This window comes from Centrocercus urophasianus, unplaced genomic scaffold (genome assembly GCF_019232065.1).
Source record: "Centrocercus urophasianus isolate 14NV4802_14NV808 unplaced genomic scaffold, USGS_Curo_1.0 seq_18, whole genome shotgun sequence".
Lineage (NCBI taxonomy): Eukaryota > Metazoa > Chordata > Aves > Galliformes > Phasianidae > Centrocercus > Centrocercus urophasianus.
In genome coordinates this window covers 19,811,292-19,825,282 of record NW_024884733.1, presented here as the reverse complement: position 1 = coordinate 19,825,282, position 13,991 = coordinate 19,811,292, and the positions used below count along the sequence as shown (strand labels likewise).

Here is a 13,991-nt window from a genome sequence, read left to right as displayed (position 1 = left end):
TGCCTTTCGCAGGGCCGATGGAGCAGATTGTTATTTCTTTATTTGTCCTATTAAATGGAATTCCTGATCGTTTAATCCCGCTTTTGTAAGTGATTTAAAAACACTTGAAAAGCTGTGAATGCAGCAGCCCTGCTGACTAAACTGCTTAACAGGGACACATTGCACCTGGGCTGGTGTGGCATGGGGGAAATTCCTTGCCTGCCGCGGCCAGGCTGCAGGGGATGCTGTGCTGCAGAGTGCTGGGGGACCAGCTTTCCTCCTCGCCCTCCTGCTCCTTACCTACTCCTATGTATGTGTTTTCAGCCCCAGCCAAGCTGTGTGGTTTGGCCTGGGTGGTGTTCATTTGCCCTTTCATCGTGCTGGTGAGTTTGCATGGCAAGGAATCCCAGCAAGATATTTCCTGCTCCCCTCCTTTCTGTAGCTTGCAAGCAATAATATGGGATGGCCAGGGACCCGCTGCCCCAAAGGCACTCTCAGCCCCAAAGCCATAGGACGGAGTGGCACCAAGGACACTTTAAGCTCTGTTTCAAATCCCACTTAGCTGCAGGCTCGACCTCCTTTTTCCTTCCAACACACAAAGTAATATAAAACCCTGACATCTCATCATGGAAGCAGCAGAATGAGGTGGGTTCGAGGGAAATGCTTATGTTGGGCATGCGGTTGACACGACGAGGGGAAGAAGATGCTTTTGCTGTCACAGAGTCATTTTCTCTGTTGCAAGGATGTCAGGGGTCAGCCTCAATCCGCGGGCTGCTGTGCATAGGGGTCCTGCTCCCTCCACTTCCCATCCCCATCCTTCAGTATCTCCTCAGCCCACCCCGTGTCTTTGCTCCTGGGAGGATTATTCCGAAAGGAAGTACTTTCTCCCTGCGTGGTACATATGAATATTAAAATTACAGTTAGCATGTTAAACGTTTAAAGACACCAGATGGGTCATGGCATTGACATGGCAGAAAGGACGGGGAACATGGCACTGCCAGCCCCTGTAAGGTGTCTGCTGAATGCTGCTGAGTGCTTCCCGTGAATAAATGATGGGGCATCGTTGAGCCCACTTGGATCCATACATCAGCTTGGCATGTTCCAGTGCAGGGAGCACACAGCATCTCCATGCCCCAGCCTGCTTTACCCTAAGTGCTGTCCCATAGCACCTCCCTGCTTTACTTCCCCCCAGCTTGAGCATCCTCCAGTTATGCACGGTGTGAGTTACCCAAGGACTTATTCCCAGTCCTGTTAACGGGATGTGGATTATCTGTGGTGCTGGTTGCATGCGTGGAAATAGATGTCTAATGTCGGGCTGCTCTTAGCTCCCATTTATCAAGGAGGATCTGCTTACCTTTGCTTTGAGATCCCTGCGCCAGGGAGTGACCCAGGGCAGTATTTGTGAAGTGCTGCGTATGCCTATGGGATTGTATAAGTAAATAAATATAATTAATAATCATCTGACTTCAGAGGAGCATTGTCTGGGAGGCAAATGCGGCCTTCACAGAATTACAAACAGAATCAGGAAAAAAAGGAGAGAATGGAATGGAATGGAAATAACTGAGTTCAGAGTGCTTGAAAATGATTCTGCAGGCATGTTGTTTTGGTGTTTGGTAGCAGATCAGAGGGGCTGAGTTCGTATTTGAATCAGAATTCTGACCCAAAATATTTTACGAGAGCTTTTGGAAAAGGTACCCACATTTTTTGTATAGTTCAAATGGAGATGAAAACAAAATCCTGCGGGGTGCTGCTCTCACCTCATAGGGCTCTGCTTGGTCCCTCCAGTGAGGGAGGAACAGATGGGTGTGATTTCCTGGCAAAAAGGGCAAAAAGCCACTGGTGCTGGCATTGGGACCTCGTGTCGGGTGCTCACTTTAACAGTCAGAAGAAGAACTTTCCTATTTAAAGATTAAACGTTGTCTTTAAATATTAAACAGCAAAGCTCTTCGTTCTTGATTGTGTGGCTGCTGCCGGCAGGCGGCTCAGAATTGCCAATTTTAATTAAAAAACTTTATTTTCGAATACAATCCACCACTGGCAGAGCTCCTCCCTGGCCAGGCTGGCTGCACTTCCCCCGGCCCGGCTGCTTTCCACCTGCCCACGAGGTGACAGCAGTCACTGCACCGAGTGTGAGCGGCCTCAGCCGGACCGATCAATGCCCCTGGCACTTCCTTCCAAAACCCCAGGAAAAACAATTAAAACCCAATCGATCCTGCAGACAGCTTTGAATATGCATAAGTGCACACTTGACCTTCAGTGGTCAGGCCAACTTCTAGCCGGGCTGCTTAGCTAGTTTGCTCAGGTAGCGCGGCTGTACCAAATGACCTTGATTAACAAAGCAAAAGTGCTATGCAAAAGAGGTGCTGATCTGGGAGATCTAAGGTGTGGGCTTCTTGTTCTGTTCGCAGCAATAAACCCCAATTTTAAGCAGGAGGGAGGTGAGAAGGATGTGGGGCGCTTGGCCGATGGGTGTTAAGGCAGCCTTACCCTGTGCATGGCTGTGGCTTTGCTGAGATGATGTTGGAACGTTCTCCTCACCAGGAGCCTGATGCTCTGCATTCATCCGCTGCAGCCCAGGAGAGGGAGCCAGGAGCCCCAGGCAGAGCTGCTGTGTTTGACACCCGGACCCCCAGAACTGGGTATGGGGCACAGCATCCCAACCAACACACGGCCACCAGCAATCCCAGCAATGAAGTTATCAGAGCGTGTTTGTTGAACGTGTTGTGTACACACAAAGTGTAATTTCAGTGAATTATGCATAGACTTAATTAGGAGTTTTAATTGCTAATCATCTCCCAACAGGATTAGCAATGCTGTCTATTAATTATCCGTGGAGCCCTCTGTTTTGCTAAGGCAGGAGCAACAAGGCAGCGTAAACCATTACGGAGGCCAGCAGTGAATTCCCAACCCCAAAGCCATGGCTCCCATGGGGCAGCCATGCAGCAGGGAGCAGAGCAGGGGCACTGGGGGCAGCCCCAAAAGCAGGCTTTACTTTTGGAGCCCTGCTGCTCCTCCATGCAGTGACTGTATGCAGTGATGATCCCCGCTGCGGGAGGGAGATAGGCGCTGCGGGATTGACCTGATCTCATCTGGGGACAATGGCCCTCACGGCAGCAGAGATAGCCCTGTGTGAGTTGTGCTAAGCCCACGTGCTGTTCTTAAGGCTCACAATGCAATTGTGAGCTTAATTCCTTAAGATGAAGGAGATAGGGGGCTCTCAGGCTGTAATTATGGCCGCATGCATGGTGCGGGGCTGGCCTGCTCTCCCACTGCTGTTGTCCAGTGGGGCTGTGCCACTCGGGCAGTGGGTGCTGCTGCAAGAAGCTGTGGGGCAGGAGCAGATTCTGGCTGGGTTACGGGCTCTATGGGGCCCAGCGGGGTTTCTTCTAGAGGCGAAGAGCCCAAAGGCTGTAGGAGTCCCAAAACACCCAGCCATGGAGCTGGGGGCTGCCTCAGGACCCCCACAGTGACACTCCTGTGCTAGTCTCAGTGTCAGGCCCTGGGCATCTCTGAAGTGGGACAGGCCTGCGCCACCTCCTGGAAAGTTTCTTTAGGGGCAGTGTCTGGATCTGTGTTGAATACTGGGGACACAAACACACGTGTGCCCTCCAGAATGTATCTCATGTGCCCCATGCAACCTGTGACCTTCTGCTTCTCTCTTGCAGGCGTACAGCTTTGCCATGGGGAGTTGGCCAAAGAACGGACTCTTAGACATGAACAAAGGACTGAACCTACAGCACATAGGGAGGCCTCACAGCGGGATAGGTAAGTGACCCAGTGCTGTGTTCTGCCCATTTCCATGGCTCCAAGAGCTGCTCAAAGCCAGGTGCTGAAGGCCAGCCAGAGGGCTGCATGGCCTCTGGCTGGCAGAAGGGAAGAAGATGCACCAGGTTGTGCCTGCAACATGATTGGAAAGGGGGAATGCATCCTGGCTCTTAGTCCCCCTGGGGAATTGCTCCAGGGGTGCTGCAGCTGAGAGGGGATGAGTGCTGGGCTGGGAGCTCTCCCTGCTCTGGGGTGCTCTGAGGACTACAATTGTCTTTGGGGGCAGGGACAGTGCAGGCTGTGGGATATGTGGGCAGCAGGGATCTGGCCCAGGTTCACCGGGCTGTGCCTCAGAGGGCTGCATCACACTTGCCTGCCTTGTGTCTGCCTTCCCTCTGCCTCCCAGCCCTTCATCCAGTGTGACTTGAGAGAAGTAAAGTTTGCAAGAAGGTAAGATTTACTTGGAAAAGTCACCTGCTACCTGGGCCTTGAGGAGGCTGTTTAATATTGTTTCAAGACTCTAACCATTAAACTCTCCAATCAATCCAAGTTAAGGAGATGAATTATTTAAAGCTCACCAGCTTTTAATTAGCAAGCTCCTTTTGAACTATGGATCTGGTTGCATTATTGACGGAGGTAGCATTAAAATTTGCTTCCTTGCCTGGGAGCAGAGTTGCCTTGCTGGTGTGCCACACTGGCGGTGATGGGGAGCAAGCTGGGACCGCAGGAGCTGTGTTCTGCCTTCTTTTGGGGCTTGAATCTTTCATAGAAACTCTCTGGGGAATGCAGAGTTGTTTTATGCCTCATCTTTTGTTTTATTTATGGTGAGAGTGCTCTGTTGCTGTCATCTCCTACTCTGACAAAGCATCCCTAGTTATGGAGTATCACCTGTCTGCTCTTGGTTTCTGCCCGTGTTTATCTCAGTGCTGTCTTGCTCAGGTATGTCTCTGCCTGATTGAGTTGAAAGGTGCTGCTCACCTGCCTCTCCACTCCAGTCCTTTAGGAAGGCTTTGCTGCCTTGTCCTGGAGCAGGCATGTGTCCTGCAGAATTTCCTGCCCTGGGCTGCCCCTCCCTTCCTGGAACAGCCCAATCCATGCCCACTTTCCAGGGCTGCTATCTCAAGAGTTAGGAACAGCTCAGCACATCTGCTTGCCTGTTACTTTACATAGCAGCAAGCCTGGACCTAGCTGTGGCTTTGGAAATGCTCTTGTGTTGTCTGGAGTCTCATTATTCCTTTGTAGGGTCCCGGGGTGCAGCAGGGTTGAGGAAGTTGGGGGGCAGACTGGGGTCCCCAGGGCTGCCCTAGGTGGGGGTCAACACCTGCTCTGATGGTTGCTGGTGTGCAAAAGTCTGCAAACCAGGGAGGGCTGAGAACTGAACAAAGACATGCGTAATTTCCCCTTCTGGTTCCAGTATGGGAACCTCAGGGCTGGATCCTATATGGGAGCCTCACCTTGTGCAGCTGCCGCGCACGGGCAGGGAGCTCATGGTGAAGCCTGGTGGAAATCCAGGGCCACATCCCTTGGGAAATATGGCTGGGGCTTCCCTGATGGCTGGAGGGAGCTCTGTGCAGTTTAGGGCAGCAGATCCCTGCAGTGGCAGTGGTGCAGCCTTGCTCTCACATCGACGTCTCTCTATGGAGTTGCAGAGACTGATATAAATCAGAATGATTAAAATCACAGGTTTTAATTGAGATTTAAATCAGCCAGCAGGGCACCTGCTTTCAGTAATTGATTTTCTTCTATATTCACACTGTTTTTAACTGTTTCCCTAAAGAAAGGTCATGTTTTACTGACCAGCACCTATCAGACTGTGTTCAGCTCTCCCAGGGATTAAACCTGGTTATTCTTTCTTACATTTAATGCAGTATATTTTCTACATTTATTTTGATCAATAATGTAACATAGTAAACCTTTACTCTTAGTGTTTAGATTGTCATTATGTTAGAAAAATGGTGCATTACTGTTAGTTATTCAAGAAGTGAGGATTAAAAGATTGCTCATGATTTCAGCCATAGTGTTTTTCGATGAAAATCAGAATGCTCTGTTTGAGTAACCATAAGTGGTTTAAATAATGTTTGTTGGTGACTTTCTTCTTTTTCTACAAGCCTTTGTTGATTCTTGGCTCTGAGCGAGCCAGCTACTGAACTGAAAACATGCTCAGAAAAGGGAGAAGTTTCCAAATGTGCAGAAGAAGCCACTGCTGTGCAAGTTGATTTCTCGTTTGCCCACTCTGCTTTAACCTGTGGTGGATTGGCTGCCTGCAAAGCACGGTGAAAGTTCAGAATTCAGCCTGCAGATTCTTTCCGTTTCAAATCTCGGGACCCGTGGGCTCAGGACGGTGCCAGCGTGGTCCTGGGGCCGCAGCACTGCTCTGTGCCATGGGGCCATGCCAGCCTGGGGGAGCAGCCCCACAGCCCGGGGTCAGCAGCCCTACCGTGCGCAGCCCTGCAGGCACCCGCGCTTCCCCAACCCCGACTTTCTCTTTTCATTTACTGATTGGAAATCTCGGAAGGTTAGGGCGTGATATTGTTCCTGATCCAGAGCATTAATTAGGCCTCGGATAGAAGAAGAGGAATTGCGTGTTTTTAACAGTGAGGTTAATGGGATGCTCGCAGAGTAGACAGTTTTAATGAGCTTCAACTCGACGTGCAGTGAGTTTACTCTTTGTGTTAAAAGGGTCACACTGCAGTAGTTTGATGTGGATTGTCTCCTGGCCCCCAGTGTCATAGGTGAGCGTCTGTCAGAGTCCAGTCAGAGCGCATTTACTTAGTGACACGATTCTAATTAACTGCCGCCGGCTGCCAGCGCCCGCGGTGCCCCTGCCCTGCCCGCGTCCTGCTAAGTGCGGGGCGGGCACACGGATGGTGCCTGTAGCTGTCAGCACCCACTCTCCTCCTGCAGCTTCATTTCAGCCTGCTTTCCTTTCGCCTTTTCCTTTCTTCTCGGGATGCTCCAAGACCCTGTGCTTCTCTCTGGCACGTGAACCAAGGGGATGAGGGCAGCGTTTTGTGACACTCCCCTCTGCTTTTAGCCACCTCTCACCCCAACCTCAGTGTGGCTGTGGGGACAGAGCAGGCAGATCCCGTCCTTTAGCTCTCAGCAGAGGCAGTGCTCTGCCAGTGCAGTACCGTGGGCACAGCATCATCCTCGTGCCAGGGGAACCAATGGCAAGAGCTGAGCAGAGAACTGGGAGCTGCCCTGGGGCCGCTGCCATGGACAGAATGGGGCTCCCTCTGCCAGGCAGCCGGAGGCAAAAGAGAAAAGACTCAGAGTTAAATAATTAAAAGAGACTTAAGGAAAAGTAAACAGAAATGTCATCAAATGAGGGGTGTCATTCTGAATTAGTGCTGGTAAAGGTCAGGCAGCTCCAAACAGGTGCCGCGGTGAGGCACTGCGCCCGGCTGGCAGAGCGTGCTGCAGGGAGCGCAGCGGGACGGGGATGGGGGCAGTGGGGTCCCACGCCCTGTGGGAGGGACAGGAGCCCGTGCTGGCCGGTCAGGGTCTGTCAGTGTCCAGTCAGTGCACGTTAACGTGCTGACATGGTTCTAATTAACTACCGTGAGAGGTGTCACAGCTGGAAAAGCAGGGAGCGGAGATGGGCTTTTAAAAAAAGAAAAAAGCAATGTGACAGTCCTCTTTTTTTTTTTTTTTTCCCTTTTTTTTTTTTTTTTTTTCTTTCTTTTTTTTTTTTTTTTTTTACTCTTGTGTGCTCTCTCCCCTCCATGTGGGAGTGGATCTAAAGATAATTAGGATGTCTGGCTGCCTAGGAACCTGAGCCAGGGCTCTTTTGCTTTCAGTCATTTAAGTTTTCGACATCTCTCTGAAGGGACTTGGTGGCGCAGTGGATTACTGCGCGCCAGAGTGACAGAACACTCTTCTAATCGTAAACCCTTTTTAGAAAAGATTCTGCTCTCCCTTTTTCCCCAGGAGCAGCGGGGGGTATGTTCTGATCACTGCAGCTCTGTTCCCATACACGCCACAATGGGAAACTCAAGGTCTTTCAGCTGTTTCCTGCAGTTAACAAAGGAGGCACAGAAGAAAGAAAGGAAGGATGATTGAGTGTTTGTGTTGACTGCAGTCACCCCTCTGTCCTACCCAGCCCAAAGTCGATGGCACACAGGGGCACGGTGCACTGCTGGCCCCGCTGTGCTGGATGTTGCTGGAGCAGTCCCGGCGTTCTGGTGGAGGTGAGGTAGTTACAGGGCTGTGGCTGCTCGGGACAAGTGATGCAGTGCCATGTGATGGGATGCCATGCTCTGCAGTGCCGTGCCGTCTCATGCCAAACCATTGCTGGCATACTGGCAGTGCGGGAGGGGCTGTTGAGGGTGTGATTTAGGGATGCTGTGTTACAAACCAGCCAGTCCCAACAGCAGGAGCTTGCAGGCCTGAATTAACCTGCACTGCAGAGAGCCCTATGCGCTAGCTCGGGACCACCCTACTGTTGGCTGTCTGTCTGTCCTGCAGAACATTCCTCCTGTAGGCACTTGTTCTGAAACAAGAGCACTTGGAGCATCGTGCCACAGCCTCACGCACTGGAAGACATGCGGTAGGTGAGAGGCCTGGGAAGATCATTAACTTTCCAGAGAGCTTTTTCTGTAGAAAGTAGAAACGTAAAACACTGAGTGACATTTTGATTTCCCCATGGATTCTTTGGTGCCTTAGTGTCTCTCTGCGACATGTCCCAGACGAGGCTTGTCCTCTCTTACCTGTGAGTGGGGAAGAGTTTCCTGTTAATGAACATAAACGTCTCAATTAATAGCACGGAAACGTCTTTGAACTTCAAGCTACGTGTCCCTGACCCACTGCTGGGGACCGGGTGGTACGGCCAGCCCTGGGACAGTCCTTACTTGGTGGCTCTCTCTGGTCTGCAGCGTCCTCCTTGCCATCCCCTTGGGCTGCCAGGATGGGGGGTGACTCAGGAGCACCTCCTGATCCTGAGGGCAGTGAGCACAGCTCCGTGCCCGTTCCTCCTGGCCCTAACGAGAGCCACCATCGAGGTGCGGAGGGATGTCTGCAACCACCCCATTTCTCCTAATGAGACACGGCTGCGAGGTGCAAAGGGAAGGGGTAGCAGCCAGCCGGAGAGCTGCACCACAATTTAACAAGTTTCCATTCCCCTGAGTTCCCTGACAAGACCCCCCTCTAAGTCTGTGCAGGAATTCATAAGAAGGGGATAATTAGGATGTTTTAAAGCCGCGACCCTCAGAGGAGTCCTTGGATTAATCTGTTTTTTCCCTTAAAGACATCTGTAACTACAATCTTTGTTTCTCTCCTGTTCTGGCCCCCCCCTTCCCCTTCTTTTCCCCCCTTGTCTGTCTCTGTATCTCCTGTCAAACCGTTGCAGACGTAAATGACAAAGAAATCAGAAAGAGAGATCAATGCAGTCCAAATTAGCACTCGGAGATAGACTGTGCTGGAGATGTCAGAGCCTGACCCCGGTTGATCTGCCAGCCTCTGCCGCTGATATTATGCAAATTGCATCCATCTGGCAGAGCCCAGCCAAGGACTAATGGGGCAGGGAGGGCTGCGGCCGGGCGCCTTCGGGAAGGGGAGAGCCGGGGGTCGGCGGGGAGGGGGTCTGTGGTGGACGGGGGAGATAAGGTGGTGCGTGGGCTCCGAGTGAGCTCCTGGGCGGATTAACAACCAAACTCCCGATAAGAGATAACCAAACTTCATTTCGCTTTTTTATTCTGTTCCTTATTGCTGCCCCCTGTACGAGCTAGTACCAAAAAGAAGGGGAAAAAAAGGAGAAGAAAAAAAAGAGCTGGTTCTCGGTGCTCTTGTTTCCTGCACGTCATTACCACTGATGGCAGTCTGAGGGGAGAGACAAAATCGGGGAAAGAAAGCAAAAAAAAAAAAAAGGCTGCTTAAAAGACTGCTGTAATAGGAGCATGGATAATAGAAATCTCAAATTACGGTGATCGCCTTGTTAAGAAGTTTGAAAATACGGCCAGATTGTCTTTAATGAGAGAAATATGGCTGTTAGTTAGTGAAGGAGGAGGGAATGGACCTTGTTTCAAGATCTGTCGCTCGCCCATCAAAGCGGCGCAGGCTGTTTCATTTCAAAATCTTGTTCCTCTGCCTGATATTAAAAATAGTTGTTAAAGGCTTTGACTAGCGAGATGGTTCTCTTTGGCTTCCTGCTTCTCTCCACCTCCCCCAGAAGTCTTCACCAAGAGAGAACTTGTGCTCTGAAAAACGAGGAAGGAAAGAAAGAAAGGAAAGTTTCATGCCTTAGGTGGGCGCATCACTTCACCACGGGTTGGGCCGCCCCCCGGGCAGCAGCCAAAGCCCTGCATTGCCACTTTCCACTCTCTGGAAGGGAGCTGGGCTGGTTGAGGAGGGCTCTGACAGCAGCCAGCCAAGGCAGCTGCCCCCGTGTCTTGTTAAGAGCTAACGGGTACCTCTGCACCACGACGCTCTGACCCGTGACTGTTCCTCGCTCTGGTGCTGACAGTCCCCTCTTTAAAGCAGCCCGGCGGCTCCTACATTATCCCCTGAAATCAAAGGATTGCATTAATTGCTTTAAGGATCGCTGCCCCGTGTCCTGAGTGGCCTCTTTAAGATAACGAACTTGGAGTGTGTTAATAGCTGGCATAACTCAGCGGGACCCAGGGATGAGGTGTGGATGGGGAGGATGCTGCAGGGTGGGGAGGACAGACACCGAGCTATCTAAATCCATCCAGAGCTGTGTTCTTATCCATCCCTGCCTGTGCACATCCTGCTTCCAGGATGCCAACCCCCAAATCTCAAGGCAAAGGCAGAGCTGTACCAGCCCAGCTGCTGCCCGGCCCCACTGACCGTGCTCCTTTAGAGCTTTTGGGTGGGCTCAGAGGGATCTGCTCTGCCTGAAAACTGCGTGCCATTTCAGGTTGGATATTAGGAAGAAGGTTCTTCTCACAAAGGGCGGTGATGCAGTGGCACAGTCTGCCCATGGAAGTGGGGGGGTCACCATCCCTGGAGGTGTCCAAGACCTGTGGAGATGAGGCATTGAGGGATGTGGTTAGTGGGCATGGTGGGGTGGGTTGGACTGAATGATCTTAGCAGTCTTTTCCAGTATCAGTGGTTCTGAGGTTCTATGATTTCTGCATCACCCAAACCCACAGAGAGGCATAAGGTGGGTGCTGCAGGCTTGGTGGTTGCAGGCTGGGTGGGGAGGCAGGGGATAAGGTCACAGTCACCATTGGGGTGAGTGCTTTGGTCCACACTGCAGGCACCGAGCTGCCATGTCCTGTACTCTAGTGACATCAGGGCATGTGTGGCCCTTCAGGTCAGGCAGCTGGCAGAACCATCTTGCGTCATTCCCACATGGCTTTGAGCTGACCTTCAGGCATGGAAGAAACCATTGCCAGTGACTTGATGCAAAGCTCGCCAGTGATGGAGAGCACATGGCAACCCTCCGCAAGTTTTCCCCACACAGACAGTTTTCCTGCAGTGTACAGCCCCATCCAGCTCAGCATATTGCCCCACGCCTCCCTGCCTGCCCAGGCACAGGGCTGGCACAGGAACACGCGTGTCCCCTGCCTGTCCCCACCTGGCCCTGCAGGACCAGGACTGCCACCCCAGGGCCCATCCCTGGCTGCATGCAGAGAGCAAAGCAGGAGCACCTCCAGCACCAAGCACCTGGCACTGAGGTTAGTGGGGCCGTGCCTGTACGCTGTGCATTTCCACACGAGAACAAGTGGTGTGGCTTTATTTCCATACCCATGGGACCCAGAGTTTGGCAGCTGGGCCATCTCCAGCACCCGCCAAGCCCTCTGCTCGTGTTCTTTCCCTCCAGAAGTACACATATAACAACCAAGAGCAGCAGAGTGAGAGAGAAAAAGAGAGACAACGGATTTGCCTCCATGCTCCTGTACAGAGCAGTCTCCTAATGAGAAGAATATGGCTGCTAGTTAGCAGAGGGGTGTGTCCTGTAGGCTAAAATGAGATAGTTAAACTGCACTGATTGAAGGTTGAGGTTAGAGGGCAGCACAATTATGTTCAGGAGATTCAAGGGCTCTGTTTGATGCAGCAGTTCTAAGCTCCCAGCCAGTGTCAGTAGTTTAGCTTAGGGTTTCTTTTTTTTTTTTCCTTTTTTTTTTTTTTTTTTGTGGGCTAAAGACAGGAAGGATAAAACTATGGGAATGAGTTGTTACTATTATTATAAAGTGGTGTGAATTTTTTTTTTCCAACCACCAGTTCACCCCCCTTTTGCTTAACTGTTTCCTGATCATTATTTTTTAAGCTGTTTCAAGGGAAGAAGAGAGCATCCCCTTCCCCCCAGAGAGCAGCTCTGAATTTTCTCCCGAACAGGGAAGGTGATTTTTTTTTTTTTTGGTGCCCAGACTTCATCTCAGTTCTCTGACTGCGGATCAGGGAAGCAATTAGCAGTTCAAATTATGCCAAGGCCAAATTCTTTGTCTCAAAATCACGGGTTAAGAGTTGCAAAAGAACCTTAATTGCCTGGTGCTGGACGAGGTTTTTTTTTCTGAGAGCATTTCCACTGCTTAGGGCTGTTTGTGGGGGGACTCTCATGTGTTTCAAAAGCCCAGCAGCAGCAGCACAGTGTCTGCAGAAGCTTCTAGGCAATGCATTGGTGGCCTTCCGCATTCTGCCCTCTCATCCTGCCAGCCTGCTTGCTGGCTTGCAGATGAACATACAGCCCAGCTGCTGCCTCCCAACTGTCCCAGGACAGTCCATGTCATCTCCCCCTTTCTCTGCTGCTCTTCCCTTCATGAATGACTCTGGATATTGCCTGCCTTCAGCCTCCATCTCAGCCTCCAGCCTCATCTCCTGCCTCTAGCCTCCATCCAACCACAGAATCATCAAGGTTGGAAAAGACCTCTGGGATCATCCAACCCAGCCCACCTCACCCCACCATGACTTCTGACCACGTTGCTCAGTGCCACATCCCCACATCTCTTGGACACCTCCACATACAGTGACCCCACCACCCCCCTGGGCAGCCTGTGCCAGTGCATCACAGATCTTTAGGGGAGCAATTTTTTCCTAGTATCCAACCTGAATATCCATCTCCTGCCTGCGCTCTGTGGCTCAGGCCAAGCATGGGTTCCTTATTCCTCCCCTCGCCTGATTCCTGGTACATGGCAGTGTCCTGAGCCCATACTCAGTGTTGCCTTTCGATCCAAGTGACAGCCTGCTTTATTTACCCTAATGATTCTCATTTTTAAATGTTAATTCCTCCCTGAAGAAAATGTCTTTTTCAAGATGAGTTGCCCATCACCAGATAGAACATGGAGGGCATGTGGGTGTCTGCACTGCCCATGAAGACCCCCATCCCTTGCATGCTCCTGGAGCAGGATTGGCTCTGCTGTGGCCCCATCATCCCTGGAACAGGGTTCGTATCCCTTTGGGGCTGGGTTCTGGGTACAGTCCCAAGGGAACGCAGCCCCAAGGGGACACAGCCTCAAAGGGATACAGCTCCAAGGGGTACGTGGGCCTGGAGGCCATCGCTACCGAACAATTTCCAACTTCAGTGGGCTGTGGGGGAGGAACCAGAGATAAATGTTAGCTCATTTCTTAAGTAATTAGTTACCTCCTCATCCCCGTGTTGTAATTGTGAACAAGCTGTAATGTTTAATTAGTGTGTAAATGAAACCCCAATTTCATAATGGCTGCGGTGACAGCGCTAAGTGAGACGGGCACAGAAGGGGCCGCATTGTTTCAGCGGGAGATGAAGCTGTCGCCCAGCAAGCCGAGCGTCTCTGGGAGAAAATGGAAATGATAAACGAAGTGAGGCTAATTAGCAAAATCATACAGGCCCCACTGATGGTTCTCATCAAGGGGAGGTAATGAAGCGGGCGGGCCAAGCTGAGGGGGGATTAATTGGAGCCTATTCCACAGGCGTGGGCAGAGCAGGCACTGCAGGGAAGCAAACTTCACTGCTTTGCATCCCTTGTCCTTCGCAGCTGGGCACGGGGAGCAGGGATCTGTCCTGGGGGGGACAGTCCTGCCTGGGGGTGTCCTCGTCCCACCGCTGGTCTGAGAGCAGGCATCGCAGGGTTTGGGTATTGCATGAGGCATCCCAGGGTGACGTGGGTCAGAAGGGGATCTATGCACACTGCCCACTGGATGAAGACATGGTGCCAGTGAGGCAACATGGGTGGGCACAGCCGGAGCTCAATGTGCCTGGGGGAACCCCGGGCTACAAGCTGAACTTTGTCCTTCCAGCCGTGTAAGAAATGCCCTTTCCACAGCCGCTGGCATACGCTCCTGCGTGTGTCACATTACCTACTGACATT

The 13,991-nt window shown here is 51.6% G+C and overlaps 1 protein-coding gene across 1 annotated transcript in view; it reads left to right on the top strand.

The window, feature by feature from the left end:
- The window catches only part of ERI3 (ERI1 exoribonuclease family member 3), an 88,582-nt gene that overhangs the window by 59,037 nt on the left and 15,554 nt on the right, over positions 1 to 13,991 (top strand). The window contains exon 6 of the mRNA XM_042819228.1: positions 3,645 to 3,744. Coding sequence (XP_042675162.1) covers positions 3,645 to 3,744 — 100 coding nt within the window. The remainder of the gene's footprint in view (positions 1 to 3,644; positions 3,745 to 13,991) is intronic.